Genomic DNA, 17,541 nt, shown 5'->3' on the forward strand with positions numbered 1-17,541 from the left:
GCAACATGTGATGAATTTTACAATGTTAAATCAACTTAAAGTGGTCATTAAAGCCAACTAGGTGTTAACAAGTTCGATTAAAGTCAGATCCGACCTCTAGCGTCCCGCCGCCGCGTCAGAGAGATCGCTCTCCCAGCGCTGAGTCACACCAACTCGGATATTAAGCTGGGCCAAACGGGCCAACGAGCCAACTGGGTGTATTTTCACAGCAGTATTAGCAGAAAGCATGAGGGGGGCGGAATGAATCAGATGGCCTGTGAATTACACTCAGTGCTCACAAACTCATTTTCTAAATCGGTTAGCTTTAAAATACGAACTGGGTGCTCAGTCAGGGGAGGACTTGTTCTCCGCGTTAAGAGTCACGAGAACAGAGCTGAGAAAACATCACTTCCATTTTGAGGACGTGGAACTTTCGTTTTTCTTGACAGAGAAATGTGTGAAAACAGTCACCTGGTCTCTGGTCAGACGGATCACTGTTAGTTCGTTAGTTGTGTAACTGATTGGGAGACTCTACCGGGAATTTAACACATCTAAGGTTTATTTGATAGAACTGAGTTAATGTTCAGTCTGTTAATAGAACGTATTACCACTGTTTAATGTGTGTGTGTGTGTGTGTGTGTGTGTGTGTGTGTGTGTGTGTGCGTGCGTGTGCGTGCGTGTGCGTGCATGTGTGTGTATCTCACCCAGTCCACAATGAGGATCTTGCCCACTCCCAGCTTCTGTTGTAGCAACTTTGCAGTGATGGCCACCGAATTAAAGAAGCAAAACCCCCTGTCCTCACACACACACACATACACACACACACACACACACACACACACACACACACACACACACACACACACACACACACAGACACACACACACACACACACAAAGTGGTTAGTTATCACAGCGTTACAACACTGTGGCGTAAAAATCATAATAACAGCCTGGTGAGTGGACTGACATGGCAGTGGACTCCTCTGCATGGTGACCCGGGGGACGCACAACTGCAAAGCCGTTCTGTCACAAAGAGACACACACACACACACACACACACACACACACACACACACACACACACACACACACACACACACACACACACACACACACACACACACACACACACACACACACACACACACACACACACACAGAGTGAACGACAGTTCTGATGTGATAATTCAGACCGATTTAAATCACTGGTGAGCTTCGCTACCTTCAGTTCTCCCGCTGCGACCCTGAAGGCGAGCTCGATGACCGAGCCGACCGCCATGCGGACCGCCGCAGACGAGTGCATCTCGTTCCACACCGTGTCGCTGTCCACCTGCAGGGGGCAGCAAACAGCATTAACGCCGACATGGGGACAAACGGACAGACGGGTGAGCAAAGCGAGACTTACCCCGATTCCCCCACAGGGAAGAACAGCGTACATCTTCTGACTGATTGGACCTGAAACAGCCAATCAGAGAAGAGGTTACAGGTCTGGGAGTGTCAAAGTGTTTTCCTTTTTTTAGCTCAGTAAATATTGATCCTAATGTGAGCAGATCTGAGCAGATTCATCTGGAGGCACCCATTGTGTGTGTAAAGCTGCATTTACACAACACAACATTTTGTTTCCCACTGAGAAAAAAAGTCATTCTTGACTGATTACATGCTGATTCTGCTGTACTAAAATATTTATTATTATATATTTGTTAAAACGCATGATGACTGAAATAAATTTGTGGGAGATGGTGGATAAGAAGCATCACAAGGCGTACTCATCTGTGCAGAGGATCTGTGGCTAACAAGGAGTGCTATTCTTATCAGAATAGAAGTGACACAATGTTTTTTACAAGAAGGACGAAATCATTTCATGTGTTACGATTTAGAAGAGGGAACAAAAACAGTCTGTCAAAGACATCTAATAAGACTCCCATGACCCACAGACTGGAGCGAAATGTTTTCCAAGGGAGTCTGGCTTCACCTCAAATTACTCACGTGCAGGTTTTACGCAGGAACACAAACATCCCATCTCAAAGAGGCTGATAAGAATTTGCTATTTCTTTTGAAAGCTTGACTGGATTAACTTAGTTTAATTCATATAAATCAGTTCGAAGCAGCCCAGCTTGTGCCGTAAAACGCTGACTTATCAAAGCATCAGTAACAACTTTTATGACGTACCAGCTGATACTTAAAGTACATTGTAGTTATAATTCTGTCACTTATGGGATTAAAAAAAAATTCATGTGATACAAAGTGTTTTTAAGGAGTCTACCGCTGATAATGAAAGAGAACTTTCAGCCACCTTGTTTTTAACTTTTGAATCAGAGTGTCATCACTGCGTCTTGTTTCCACATCTGAACATACCGGTCAGCTCAGTTTGACACAGAGTGTTTCTTTAACACACAGACTTACACAAAAAAAAAGATCTGACAGACTGCTGCCAGCAGTGGAGGGGAGACAGGACACCAGAGACAGACACACACACACACACAGACAGGCAGAAAAGACACACAGACGGACAGACAGAAAGCACAGATAGATAGGCAGGTACCCAGCAGCTTCTTGTGGTCCAGCTTGTGTCGATTAAGTGGACTGGTTCCATACAGCAGCGTGTGAAACTCTGAATGGACAGACTGGATCTCATCCAAAGACGCTTTACGCCCACGAATCCTCTATACACACACACACACACACACACACACACACACACACACACACACACACACACACACACACACACACACACACACACACACACAGATGAAGGGGGGGGGCGGTCAATGAGGAGTGTGAATATATGAAACATCACAGAATATATATATATAAGAATTTTATATCTGTCAAAGCTTTCAGAGATCAGAAGTGAGTCTAGTGGAAGGACACGATGCAGTAAATGAAGACAAAACAAATTCAACTTCCTGACAAGATTGTCAGCAGTGACCTGCAGTGCATTCTGGGATAGACTGCAGATTAAACAACATTGTGGGTGTTGCTCCCTTGTGAGTATAAAGGTCCTATTTGCAAAGCCTGTGCTTGTGTGTGTATGTGTGTGCTTGTATGCGTGTGCGCGCGTGCATGTGCATGTGCACATGATTGTGTACCTCACAGCGGCTCAGCAGGCCTGTCTCCTGCAGCCTGGACCAGATGCTCTGCACTCTCCCAGCATGCTCTGGGTGGATGTGAGCGTTGCCACACACACACTGATGCTTCAACATTAGACTGTCATATACGAGCCCTGGAGAGAGAGGGATAGAGCGGAACAGAGAAATCAATAATAAAATCGTTTTGTAGTAACACAACACGACCACTAGATGTCAGTACTCAGTGTAAGGACGCTGTGACATCAGGCTGATCACTGAGTCCCTTAAAGCTACAAGAAAAGAAGAGTTTATAGAGGTTCTATCGATTCTTTGATATTTTCCACATTTAGCGTTAAAGGAACAGCAGACATGTAACGACATGCAGTCAGAAAAAATACCTTTAGTCTTTGGATGTTTTGTGAACAGTGACCTACTTTTATTCCACAGTGCTGACCCACTGTGCTTCGTGGTATTTCATTCTACCAGGGCTTTGAAACGATTTATGGAATGAAAACCAAAACCAGAAACTTTTAGTATTTTGCCAGGACCAAAAATGAAACTGAAAACTTTATATTTTTTAGGAGCAGAAAATAATTGTAAACCGGTTAATACTGGGTTTTTTTTTTTGGGGGGGGGGGGTTTCGTTCTTGAAAATATATAACCTCATGTTACCTTCCTGTCATTCACTGAATGCGTGATGAGAGCGGAGAGAAGTTGAGTCAAGTCAAGAAAAAGGCAGTTTCCCTGCCTTGATTATATACATAACAAGTAAACACTGCAGTCTGTCAATCTTTAAAAAATCTTTGATTTAGATATTAAGTCATTGGCTGCCAGTCATTTTCAGTGCAGTGTGTCCCCGGACTGCCAGCACTTTGTAGCATTTAATGTCCTCCGGTGGACTTCCTCCAATGCTCCAGACATTTATTGGCGTTTTTTTTTTCCCGTTCTTGTCTGATCACAAGATGCTTCGCTCAGAGCTTCATGTGTTCGCTCCCCGGTGAGATCTGACACACGCAAACTTTGTTGCATCATAACCTGTCGCAACTACCTACTTACTACTTGTTTACAAGGAACGTTATTAACCGGTTGGGGAACGATTTTTTTTTTCTTTCAGGAACGTCAGTTCATGGGTGGAACGTAAAACCGGAAACGTTATAAATCCGTTTCTGTTCAGAATGAACCGTTTAGCAAAAAAAAATTCTGGGTCAATGCCCTGCATTCTACATCAATCTACTCTCATTCTGTCTTTTCCTTTCTCTGACGCAGTTATTAAATGCCCCAAAAATGCATCACGAATACAGCAGAGAGGCATGAAATCCTCGGGATCCACGGGGGCATTTCATCGAAACAGTTCCCGATGAGTCAGGAACCCTGCAGCCACTGGGCAGCACCGGCTCCACTCGTCTTCTTTGGTTCTCCATCAAGCAAAAAGATACTGGTACTACTTTTCTCCTCTTGCAGTTCCGTGCAAACCAAGCAGGTACTACAAAGGTCATGTTAAACATTATAGACCAGTGATTGGTTGACGCTGGGTATGCACATAATATCCATGTGCAGAATCTGTAACCCGAGATTTACAGACAGACGGATGGACCATGATGCATCACGCTCAAATTGGTGCATGAAAAAAACCATGAAATAGTCTCTCCAGAACTAAGACCTGAGGGACAGACAGAAACTCTGTTGACGGTAGAGGATAATTACTGGATTGAAACCGAGGGAAACAGCAGATTTCACGCTGGATCTATGTCCTCATTAAACAGGAAATTAGAACGACCACAGACAAAACAACAGAGAAGAATTTAAGGTTTTTAAGGTTTTTTTTTTTTTCTGAATGGTCAGCCAACAGAGTCATCTCCTTGTTGCTAGGCAACAGACGGTGGCTTACAGTGGGCGGACCAATCCTGCTGATTTCAGATGCTAATCCAGTCACAGAAGTGCACAAAAAAACCAAAAAGAAAACGGCGTAAAAACTGACCGGTGGTGAAGAGATGTTTGATGGGATTGACGGTGGCGGCGGGGGAGGACTGTGCTCTTCCCAGGGGTCTGTGGGCCAACGAGGACTGGAACACACCCAGCTGCTGCAGGGTCTGATGGGAAGGAGGTGAGAGAAGGAGGTTGAGATCCCAAACAGGAGCATGAGTCATGGATCAATCACTGTGTGACGGTCGGTGTCCGACTGACGGATCCAATCAGAACCGACGCACCTCATTCATTGGAGACGAGCCGACTGAACAACACGCCGCTTCTGAACGCCAAGAACTGCTGCTACTACAACAACTGTTACACGCGTGTTAAGTTTTCACGTCACTTTGACTCAGTAACCTCACACCTGTGAGTGTGTGTGACTCTTGCGCCGCACACACACACACACACACACACACACACACACACACACACACACACACACACTATTGGTAGTGTCTATATATAGGGGTGTTGCTGTGCTCCCTGCTGTGATCAGGATGACTCACCATGTGTGGGTGGACACTAAAATGCACAAACTTGAAGATACACAGACACACAGCATCACAGAGCGATGACTCCAGTGGTTGAGTCACCGGCTGGTGATGTCACAAGTGTGTGTGTGTGTGTTAGTGTGTGTGTGTGAGGAAGTGTCTTCTCCAGCTTTTCTGGACAGGTGGAAGAAACACTTTCAGAGAGTTTGTCTTTGGTCAGTGAAGTTTCTTTCCGCTGACATCGAACTTCTCCTCATTCACATGAAACCACCTCAAGTCGCAGCCATCAGTGATCAACAGCTGTCACACACACACACGCACACACACACGCACACACACACACACACACACACACACACACACACACACACACACACAGCCATCGTGTCTGGCGATGCGTTGCTTTCGACTGGACAGCCCTCAGGCGTCCCTGAGCTTCAGAAACACTGGAGACACGTCGCTGGCGTGGGCGCTGCCACGCTACCGTCATTAACATCATCTGATTCAGAAACACTGATGCTGCGACCACGCAATGGGGAAAACTAAGGACTTATTACAATCAAAGCTTTTGTGTTTCTGCAGCATTTCAGACCTTTTCTGCTGGTGACTCACACTCTACTTGTGCTTCTAAGAGCATAAATTAATAATTATCACACGTGGAATTGATCCATTAAATCCTGTCTGTCGATGCAAGCTGCCTCCACCTCAGGTAAAACACGAACCAAAAATACCTTCCTCTTCATTATATATTCTTCGTTCTGACTGCTGCCGTTAAATTTTCTTTAAGCTAAGACCTCCTCTCAGATTGAAAACCCCCCTCCCTGTCACAAACTTTTTTTTTTCACAGCAGTAACTCGTTTCTTCGTCTTCAACATCATTTATACAGTTTTAAATATAATCATATCCCAAAAGTTGTAATGTTAGTTTGTTAGTGTGTTCCCTAAAATCTCTGTCCACCTCTACATCTTCTACCATTATTTGTATTTGTTTGTATTTTGCTTAAATTCAAAAATATGTTGTCAAACCACAGTTTTAATTTGCTCATTTCTGTTGATTTAGTGTTTGGCTGCTGAAGATTCTCACCAGTGCTGACAGTATTTGTGTCTTCTGCAAAAACAACTCATTTTAACTGTGTTTTAATGTAAGATCAGTATTATTGGTTTGAGCACCGACGCCTGGGGGTGGGGGGTGGGTCAAAAGATTCATGACGGGAATATTCAATTAACTATTGCACTAATAATCATTTAACTACTTCCCTGTGACGTGGGGCTTGAAACGCTTCCAGATGTGAGTGGAAACAACTTGCTGGTAATGAGTTTGTGAACCGGAGCAGGAGAGCAGAACTCAGAACCACTCAGCTGAGAGACGCTTAAACGTTTAAGCGCTGCAGGAGCAACGGTGTTAAAAGCGATTCCCGTTTTGTCACGACAAACAAGTCGTCTGTACTTTGTATCGAACGAACATCCACGTACAAAGTTTGTCTCTGCTGGATGTGTGTACTACTCTGCTTTGAAAATGATCTTAAAAACAAATAGATTCATTAATGTTGTGTGTTTTTAGGTTCATCTGTGAATTAAGGAGTTGTTGGAACAACCAATCAAATCTTTTCATTTTAAACCATATTCAGATTTGATCACATGATCACTACATGCACACGACCAGCCAGTCTAATAGGGCAGTAAGCAGGTAATTAATCCAGGAGTTCATCCAAAAGTAATCCCTGATGTGTTTTCATGAGCTTAACTTGATATTATAGCATGAGTTACTGCAAAGGTGCAAACGCCATTAAGAATACTGAGTAGTGCAGCAGGAACACACCACAGCTCAGGAGTGCTACGTGTGAAAACAACAGTGTGAGGGTGAAAACGACCGGAGACGTTTCAGGCTTGAACTGCAGTAACAGGCCGAGGGTTAGCTGCGATGATTCAGACACACACATCTGCAGCAGAGCAGAAAACAGCAGGAGCAGCTGATGATGCGTTCTAGTGATTCACCCTTCTGTGGGATGAAAATGCAGCACCAAAATGTCCTGAATTTAGGGCTAACTTCCAGCAACGTCTCCGCGTCACTTTCTTCTCCTCGGTTTAATCATCACGGTCTTCCAAAGGGACTTAGGTAACACTAAAAAAACAGGTGCAGCTTTTTCCCAGTTTGTCGTGTTTCAGTAGCTTTTGTTTGCAGGTTTTATGATTTCAATGTAAAAGAAAACATTTATATTTTACTTTTGAATTCAACTGTTCATTAAATGAATGTGTAATTTCAGGGGATTCAGGAGCAAGTGTCAACATTATATTAATATGATAAATATCTTATTCACAATTAATGCTTTAATTACACACCTGAAAATAAGAACCTTTGTCTTTTAGTGACGTTAGAATGAGCTTCAGGGGGTTTTACAAAAAGGAACTTACGAGATCCCACATAATCAAGTTTCTAAAGATGTGTTCATCGTTTGAACTGACTTTTCATCTAAATTTTAAACTCCTCTAAGATGCCTGTTTCAAGGTTATATGCACAACTTTCAACCCTGTATGTCATATATATGATATTTCAATAATTTAACCATTTCTTTACCTTCTTTAACAGTTATCAATGTCTAATTTAACATGTATCGCTCCTTATAAGTGTTAAAAATATGAAATTTTGCTAACCTTTTCTATGCTAACCTGTTAGCTGCCCTGCCCTTGCTGGCGATGCATGACTTCAATAATTGACAGGCTTTGGATAGGGAGGAATCAATGGTGTAGCTGAAAACGTATCAGACATTGTGATGGTAGATTCACTTAGATTAGCATCGCACAAATCTGTGATTCTACCCAGATGCCTGTCAGATTATTACTCTGAACTACTGTGTGCGGAAAAGGCAGAAACATAACTGATTATAAAGTACAACTTTCTAATAAGTGCACACGTTAAGGGACGCTTTAACTGTCTTAATCGTGCCAGATTCAGCTGGTGAGAATGTTCAATACATTTGTCTTTCATAAGTTTGTTTGTTTGTTTGTTTGTTTGTTCTGCAGACAAAAGCACTGCATTCTGACAAACACCTGTGTGTAGCCTCCCCGATCCTCTTCATCGCCCTCCCTTGCCTGGATGACATCTTCTTCTTCTTCCTCTTCTTCATCCAGCTCACTCTCAGTGCTCTCACCCTTCACATGTATACTCCCGTGCTCCTCCTCTCCCTTCATGTGCACACCCAGCAGCTCGGAGGACGGGGTGCTGTCATCTGACCCCTCCTTCTGAAGCCTGATTGGTCAGAATAACAAAGCAGACTTAAAAAATAAGTTTTTTAAGTTGTACTACATAAGAAATATGGATAAAAACGTGAATTACTCATTCATTCATCCATACTGTACATACCTGTGAAAGCTTGACCCTCCATCGTCCTCCTGCATGTCAGTGGTCTCTGTTAACTCTTCCTCGATCTCCTCTGGGTGGGTGGGCGGCGGCCGGGGAAGGTCAGCTCCTTTTGATAGAATCTAAAAAACACAAAGTAACGTTAGCGTGTCAACGCGTGCATTGGTGTGTGAGTGTGTGTGCATGTGAGCCGGGACCTTGTAGTGTTTTTCCAGGAAGTGTTGGTGCTGCTGTTGGACCACCAGCTGCTGCAGGGCTTGAGGCGACTGTGGTAAAGGAGCGCTCTGGGTCCGAGCTAATGGCCGATGGCGAGGCAGCTTGTTGACCGTCCGTATGCTGCTGGACACGCCTCTCTCTGCCGTAACCAGCGGTGACTGGCTGTACATGGGGACTGACAGGGTGAAGGGTCACAAGAAGACAATCAGTCATGTAGTAAGGTGGATGCTAGCATAGATTTAATTGTACTGTTGTGTGTGTGTGTGTGTGTGTGTGTGTGTGTGTGTGTGTGTGTGTGATAGATAGATAGATAGATAGATACTTTATTAATCCCGGAGGAAATTGCATGTGTGTGTGTGTGTGTGTGTGTGTGTGTGTGTGTGTGTGTGTGTGTGTGTGTGTACCAGCTAGCATAGCTGTCTGCTGTCTGGCCTGCTCCAGCAACAGGACATGTTGCAATAAAGAGGAATGGGCAGAATGAGAACTGGGGGGCGGAGTCTCCACATCATGTCCCGCCCCTGCAAAGAAATATTATAGGGAAAACAATCCGGTTCACGTTAAAACTAACTAAATGCTTTCCTCGTGTAAAGATGACATCATCACAGCATAATTTATACATAAACATTTTGTAAGTAAACAACACAACATTTATGATTCATTGCAAGGCTAACCTGCAGGTAGAGAAGATGTGGAGAGAAACTTTCCCGTTAATGCTCCACCCCCTCGCAGGGATTGGATGGCTTGACGTTCAGCCTCTTGCTGAGGGGTCAGCTTCTGGGGGGGCTACAGAAATTATTACCATGGTTAAAACACAGATATGTTTGGCAAAGGAAGATACAGTCAGCAGAGGGGACGTCTTAAATTGGTCATGTGACATCAGAAACTGATGTATGTACGTGTGTGTGTGTGTGTGTGTGTGTGTGTGTGTGTGTGTGTGTGTGTGTGTGTGTGTGTGTGTGTGTGTGCATGTACTGAGGTGACCTACCGTGATGTGTGTGTTGGCAGGGAGGCCCAAGGAAATATTTGGCAAGGAGGGTGAGGTGTAGAGATTCAGAGGACTCAATGTCCCATCAGCCCCCAGGGTCTGATGGAGAGATCTCAGCTGCAGACAGACATGCAGGTAGAACGTAGATGTTAGGAATCTTAATCAATAGTTTGTTCACTTTTACAATAAGTATCTACAGCATTTTCAACCAATCAAGCAAGTTTCTGAAGCTTCTCTCTAGAGCCCCAGCAGCACCTCAAGATGTGAGTTTTCTGAGATAGGACCTGTTGCTCGGTCCATACTTTTGTTTGAGCAAAATCCGAGAAAGAAACCCTAGTTCTGGACACCACCACTAGTAGGTGGATGGATACAACATCAGCTTAGACCAGATCTCGTTGTTTCCCACGTGTTTCCCAGGCACTAAAGACGTGCAGTGGATATAAAAAGTCTACACACCCCTGTTCAAAAGCCAGGTTTTTGTGATGTGACAAATAATTCCACTTTTTTTTTTCACCTTAAATGTGACCTACAACCTGTACAATGCAATTGAAAAATAAACTGAAACATTTAAAATGTAAAACAAAAACTTACAATAACCGGGTTGCAAAAATATGTACATCCTTTTATAACTGCGGATTTGCCTATGTTCAGGTTTACACAGTTTCAGTTTGTTTTTCAATTGCACCGTACAGGTCATAGGTCACACTACAGGTGGAAAAAGTTGTGGAATTATTTGTCTCGCTGTCACAAAAACCTGGCATTTGAACAGGGCTGTGTAGACTTTTTATTTTCCCTGCAGCTCGTGTGTTCTTGTGACTTTTGCCTTTCTTTTTATACTTGCATATAATTAATTATACACAGGTAAACAATGCATGTCTATTGGTTCGTAACAGACATTTAGTTATTTTAAATGGGGAAAATTTGCTTGACATATGAGTTTAGTCACAAAACAACTTAAACTCGTGTTTCTAGGCACTGCTGCATTTCCAAGCACTTCTACGCCTTACTGCTCCTGTTTTATTACGCTGCCTCCCAGAAGTAACGTGACAACTACAATAAATAAAACAATTTGCCAACTTCAACAGAGTTGTTAGATAACTGGCTCATTGGATAGAATCCCTCATAACTCTTTTCGTGAAGTATTTGATAATCCTTTTCTGTTCCTGCTGCTTGTGATGTACAACTGAATTTCATTTTAAAGTCCATTTGTACGATGTACGCTTCAACCGGGATCAGTTTTTAGATCACAACACTGATGACATGCAGCCATGTTTCCCTTTTGAACCAAACAAAAGATGACATTCAGTCGATGTTGATTTGATGACGTTAAACGCTGGATTCTTAAGCTGAATGAACACTTTAAGAAAACTAGAAGGGAACTCAATCAAGTTCCTTCTTTTATAAAAGCTCAACAATGTATTTTAATCAAATAAAACCCCACTTAAAATTTCAACAAGATTTGTGCGTAATCAGAATGATTTGCCTCTAGGGAAACACATCTTTATCAGAATCCACTCCTTTTGATGGTTTCTTGGTACACGTCTTGCCATTGCACCCAGTTTCACAGCAATCTGTGAAGCACTTTGTGACCAACTGATGGAACAACTCGATTTTCCAGCATTTAAAAAGATTGATCATTTCCCTGAATCCACCGCTTTTTATCCAGTTATTCCAGAAATTGATCTCTTATTTCCAGGAAGTTTCATAGAAGTCCACCGAGCTGTTTTTGTGTCATTCTGCTAACAGAGTAAACAGACGAGAGCGCTGCTAAAAACATGAGCGGAGGTAAAACATCCTTCCATCTCTTAATACTTCGGCTTTGAATCTGATATCTAAAGGTTTTTTTGATTTTTTTTCCTGATCGATGTCTTTTCACTTCCAAGTCAAGACTCGTCTTGTAAATGCTCAAATAACCTGGCTTTACTTTTCTTGAACCACAGTGAACTGCAGTAGGAAAGTTCACGCAGTGTTTTCCAGAATAAATAACGGTGAAAATGAAACCAACACATGTGCAGGAAGGATCTGTGAGTAGTACTGTAAATCTTAAAGCGTCGGTGCGTACCTCCGTCTGTATGTTGGGGACAGATCCCGTGTTGCCGTTGGCGATGGCTGAATTGGAACTGTTGGGACTGCTGGGACCTGAACCTGGGGCGCTATTACAGAGAGAGGAGACTGGTCGAGAGACACACACATAGAGATAGAGAGAGAGAAGTAGGGAGAGGGAGACAATTTTTAAGTTCATTCATGATTTGTAAGAACTGATTAACATTATCTATTTGGAAAACACGCTGTAAGTACCGTTATCTGTCCAGCTAGCATTTCTTGTCAGAAATATCATCAGTTGTTTTTTTGTCACACATGAGCGAACTGTCAGACCGGTTATTATGACAGCAGTGTTCCTAAAAATGTTTTTTTTTTCCATTTATGTTTTAAAAAACTTGTGTTCATATGACACCATGATCCTCATACATGTGGATGTTAAAAAAAAAAACAACGATATAGTGAACTGAACCTCCTGGAGTGCATCTATGTATGAACTAGACACGTTTTCCAGACCTGACTACTGCCATCATTCCCTTCTGCTTTGCAGGTGAAACACAGACGAAAAAATGTCTTCATTGTCAATAACCACAAAAGAATGTCTGTGTGTGAGTTCACCTGAAATCTCTATGGCTCTCTTCTTAAAGGTGCTGATAACCGTTCCGTCCTTCCGGCGTAAGAGTGGAGAGCTCCGCCTCTCTGCCACTTTCTGTTTCAATCTCGAACGCACCTTGAGGTTCGGCTCGGAGACTGGACGAGCGACCCAGACACACGGGGAGAGAGAGAGTTATAAAGTTATACAGTCTATGTATTTAGTATTTCAGCGTCTCTTCCTTGGTTTCCTGTGGAGTGTGTCACGGGTGTATTCTGAGGTGGCTGATTAGCTAACAGGAGGCCTACAGGACACACAGGAGTGCAGGCGGTCTGATAATCCTACGCTACATGTTGGCACACTGGTGAGTTTGTTGGATGAGCAGCTAAGGCAGCAGCTTTGGTCTAAAAGTCAAGGTTGAGGGCCAGCGCCAGGAAGAGGAAATGACATCCAGGTTTAATTGGTTTAAGCTGCCTGCAAAAGTTTTTGGTTAAATCTATAATCTTCTTAGGGCGGCACGGTGGCGCAGTGGTTAGCGCTGCTGCCTCACAACACGGCGGACCTGGGTTCGAGTCCCGCTCTGTGCGGAGTTTGCATGCTCTCCCCGTGTCTGCGTGGGTTCTCTCCAGGTTCTCCGGCTTCCTCCCACCTCCAAAAGCATGCGCTTCAGGTTGATTGGCCGGTCCCACATTGACCATAGGAGTGAGTGTGTGAGTGGTTGTTTGTTTCTATGTGGCTCGGCGGTACGCTGGCGTCGTGCCCGGAGTGTCCCCCGCCTCACGCCCTGAGACTGCCAGGATAGGCACTGGCTACCCCGCGACCTGCGTTAGCGGATTAAGCGGGTTGGAAGATGTATGTATGTATGTATAATCTTCTTTGACAATAATCTCATTTCTCTGATACTTGTAAACACCAACACCAAAATGTGTATCTCAGGATGTCCCCGCTACTGGAAAAAGTGACTTTGTGCTGCTGTGAAGAGACCAGAACATTAATCAACAGATGATGTTCATAAATGTAAAAATAAGCAAACTACAGAAACTATTGAGATGCAACGCTTTTTAAGGACATGGGGGGCTGCTGTCTGAGCTGCTGACCTCTACACCACTGATCGGTCCCCGGCCCTTTCAGTCGGTTCTATGGATCAAAGTTGAGCACAATCGTGACTCATCACGAAATAAAATGCCTCCAGCTTTGAGAAAATATTGAGAATAATTGTATGTTGTTAATTCTTCCAATGTAGTAGTTGTTATTTTGGATATTGAGTTGTTTTAGCGTTAGAGCGTTTAATTCTCCGTGGACAGATGGGATTGCTTTAAATGCTGTCTCACCTGTGTGGTTGACATGTGGTGAGAAACTGGCAAACAACTAAAAAAAAAAAAAATCAAATGTTGCAAGACATTGAGAATAAACACACAGCCTTTGATGAAAAATACCCAGTTGATAAAAAAAACGAAAAAGAGCAGTTACACAACTGCTGTTGAAAGCTGATGAGAGCAGAAAATGTTTTGAAGTGCATGAAAAGTACAAATTGAAGATCTGCTTGTTTTGATCCAGTGAATAGCCAGTCACGGGGAAAAAAATTTCAGCTGATACCATTTAAAAGCCAAACACAGAGAGAGGACATCCGAGATTGGACAGTAGGTTATCCAAACACATATTTATATTGTATTTACATTCAATTGTAGTTTTAGTTTTGCACACGACTGAGGAAATATTCATAGATGATGGGACACTGTTTATTTTGTGGTGCTTTAAATATAAGTGAATATTTCTATACACAAACAAGTGAAGGATGTGTTTTTTGTATTTTCTTGAGCGTAAAGTTGAATGCACCAGTATTCTTTGTTAGAGTTCAAAATAATTTATTTGTTAAGTCACTAAAAAAAACAGTCTTTCTCAAATCTATAATAATACATGAGTAAAGCTTCCATTCAGCATCATATGTTTCTGGTATTAATGTGAAGGAGGTTTCCTCATCCGACCACACCGGACTGATGATCCTCAGTCGCTCACACTTCACCAGGTTTTTACCAGAACACAAAACTGCTTCTTCTCATCCAAGAATTTTAAAAGTTTTCTAACTTTCACTCATCTTAATGTGCACATAAAAAAACAAAGATTTCAAATGTGGATGTTTTATCCTAAGGTTTTTTCCCTGATGTGTCACACGTACAGTTATGTTCATAATAATATCAGTGTGTCTAAAAATGTGAGTAAACCTGAAAATTCTTCAAGTAATTTTTATTTGAATGCACATTGGGGACACTTCACATTCTATTTCAAGGCAGGAAAAGTGGAAAAAGTCATTGAATATAATAATATGTTAGAGAAAGTCAACAAAACATAATGTTAAAAAAATAGTAGTTTTGGCATCTTTCTTTAATACTCACAAATGCTCTGCATAAAACTAAGAGAGGCTTGAAAGTTCAACTTTCCTAAGAATCTTAAACTAATGTTTAGTTGCATAATCACAGTTCCTGATAACTGCTCCACATCTGTGGTGCATGTTTTTAGACACACTGCTTTTATTATGAACATAACTGTACATGAAGTACAGAAACATTTCACACACCACCTCCATGTCTTTTGTCAAACTACTCTCAACTGGCAAATCACACACAAACACACTCTTTAACTCCCACTCAGGCTCCCCTCTGTCACTCCTACCTGTCTTGCGGAGCGGGAAGTCATCCTTTCCCTCATAACTGCCCAGCAGTGAAGGCAGTTTGTAGGAGGGAGGAGTTCCTGGGGTGTTAGTCTGGGGAGGAGAGCTCTGCTCCAGGGAAGTGTGCTGGTGGATTCCCCTGAACACACACACACACACACACACACACACACACACACACACACACACACACACACACACACACACACACACACACAGACACACACACACACACACACACACACACACACACACACACACACACACACAGAGGATTATTCATGCTATTAAATCACAGCCGTACTCTTTTATATATCTATCTAAAATGGAGGGGAGGGTGACGGTAGAGTGGCGGCAGCTCCTTCGTGAAGCGCTCCTAATGAACAACTTGTTTGGGGACAGTGCCTTGTTCAATGGCACCTCAGCAATGCTCAGCAGGTGAACTAGCACCTCTCCATTACCAGTTCACACTCTAAAATGTTTGGTCCACGGGTCTTGAACCTGTAGCCCTCCGGTCCCCGGGCCAACAGCTGGTGGACTGAGCTACTGCTGCCCCAATAACAAAGCACTTCAATGCAAAATCTATCAACCAGGACTTAACATTTGTCTTATTTCAAATCTAGCAGCAGAAAGTCGTAACGTGACGTGTTTGAGAAATGACATGACATGACATGATGCATCCCTGTGGCAGCGCTGACAGTGTGCGGTCTTTATATACACAGTATCATGCTCCACATTGGTAGGGGCTCCATCCTCACCAGCACTTTGGGGAGAAGGAATGGTTCAGTCCGCCAATACCGGGCTCTTTCTTACTCAGGAGGAACTCCTGCAGCTTCAGCTTCACCTCTGTACTGGCAATGGCACCTTGTGAAAGACACGGAGACAGGACAGCGATCAGGACCCCTCCCTGCCTTCATACAGGCGGTCTGTAGACACGGGCTGAACACACAGGCAGCTGGGTGACCCACTCTCTTTGCCTTTCTCTTTGTTCCTCAGCAGCAGCAGTTGTTGCTCCAGCCGATGTTTCTCCTGCTCCTCGTGTCTTTGTTGCTCCAGTTTCCTCTTTTGCTCCAACTCCTGCTGCCGCTTCGCTGCCAGCAGCTCCTGTTGTTGCTGTCACACACACACACACACACACACACATTAATAAGGGACACAGGGACGACATAGGGACCTGGGCCAATAGGACAAAGGTGAGCTTCATAATGCAGAACACCTTAAGACTTTCGATGTTGAATTTAAAGTAATACTTATAAATTCCATATCTGAAAAACCCAGATCCTCAAAATTTGAAAAAACATAATAGATAACATGTTTAAGATACCCCAAAACTAAATACTCGCCCCTAAAGTACATGGGAGAAGATTTTATAAAAACATAGCAAACAGTTGCGACCACAAAACCTCATCAGAGACAAATCCCATTCAACTACTTGAACCAATGTCATCTTACAGCCATGAACCATGTGGTTAAAGAAACACTTAGAAAACAAACATAAATAAAGAGTGTTCCAAAGTAACCAAAGGCAACACTTCAGTGCTGTGAGCACAAAGTTATGCTGAAAAAACACTACATAGTATTGAGTGCTGCTCTGCAAATGGAACCAACTCCAAGAAAAAGCTAAAGTTCAACACATAAAGAAAAAATAATCAACAAATAGTAAAAGGCAACACTGACGTGTGGGCGAAGTTTTGTGAAAGAATCTTACATAGTTTTGAAGTTATGTCCCACAAACTGTTTTACAAGCCCTCTCCCCGCATCCTGTGAGGCAGGCTCACACACTCCCTACCTTCAGGTGCTCCTGCAGCTGGACCTCATGCTGTCTTGTGAGAACTTCGTGTTTCTTCTGGAATTCTGCAAACAGCAGTTGTTTCTGAAGCTCCTGCTGCTGTTTGAGGAGCACCAGTTCCTGCTGGAGCTGCTGCTCTCTGAGGGAGGTGTCCACCGCCCCCGCGCTGCCAGAGAGAGACCCCACCCTGCTCTCCGTCCTGAGGTCCACTGGGCCTCCTCCTCCCCCTCCTGGTCCATCTCCTGGACCCCCACCTGGATAACAGCAACGGACAAGGATTCCTCATCATGATCCTGGTTCACGTGTCCTCCGGTTGTCACAGCAGGCCACCCTCTGACTTCAGTTCTCATTCATTATCATCTTCACCTTCTCCTCTTTCATG

General features: G+C 43.3%; 1 protein-coding gene across 3 annotated transcripts in view; it reads right to left on the bottom strand.

Moving 5' to 3' along the window:
- Positions 1-17,541, bottom strand: part of hdac5 (histone deacetylase 5) — a 50,074-nt gene that overhangs the window by 7,916 nt on the left and 24,617 nt on the right. For 2 of the 3 annotated variants that reach the window (XM_068335944.1, XM_068335942.1), the window contains 19 exons: positions 17,160-17,413; positions 16,339-16,483; positions 16,129-16,234; positions 15,373-15,509; positions 12,729-12,860; positions 12,133-12,242; positions 10,071-10,187; positions 9,757-9,868; positions 9,490-9,603; positions 9,067-9,260; positions 8,873-8,991; positions 8,560-8,758; positions 5,032-5,143; positions 3,075-3,208; positions 2,525-2,645; positions 1,388-1,437; positions 1,205-1,312; positions 950-1,005; positions 684-771 (listed from right to left, as the gene is read on the bottom strand). In XM_068335944.1, the coding sequence (XP_068192045.1) occupies positions 684-771; positions 950-1,005; positions 1,205-1,312; positions 1,388-1,437; positions 2,525-2,645; positions 3,075-3,208; positions 5,032-5,143; positions 8,560-8,758; positions 8,873-8,991; positions 9,067-9,260; positions 9,490-9,603; positions 9,757-9,868; positions 10,071-10,187; positions 12,133-12,242; positions 12,729-12,860; positions 15,373-15,509; positions 16,129-16,234; positions 16,339-16,483; positions 17,160-17,413 (2,408 nt within the window). The remainder of the gene's footprint in view (positions 1-683; positions 772-949; positions 1,006-1,204; positions 1,313-1,387; positions 1,438-2,524; positions 2,646-3,074; positions 3,209-5,031; positions 5,144-8,559; positions 8,759-8,872; positions 8,992-9,066; positions 9,261-9,489; positions 9,604-9,756; positions 9,869-10,070; positions 10,188-12,132; positions 12,243-12,728; positions 12,861-15,372; positions 15,510-16,128; positions 16,235-16,338; positions 16,484-17,159; positions 17,414-17,541) is intronic. The other variant, XM_068335943.1, reaches the window with a different exon arrangement.

Source organism: Antennarius striatus, chromosome 16 (assembly GCF_040054535.1).
Source record: "Antennarius striatus isolate MH-2024 chromosome 16, ASM4005453v1, whole genome shotgun sequence".
Taxonomy (NCBI): Eukaryota; Metazoa; Chordata; class Actinopteri; order Lophiiformes; family Antennariidae; genus Antennarius; species Antennarius striatus.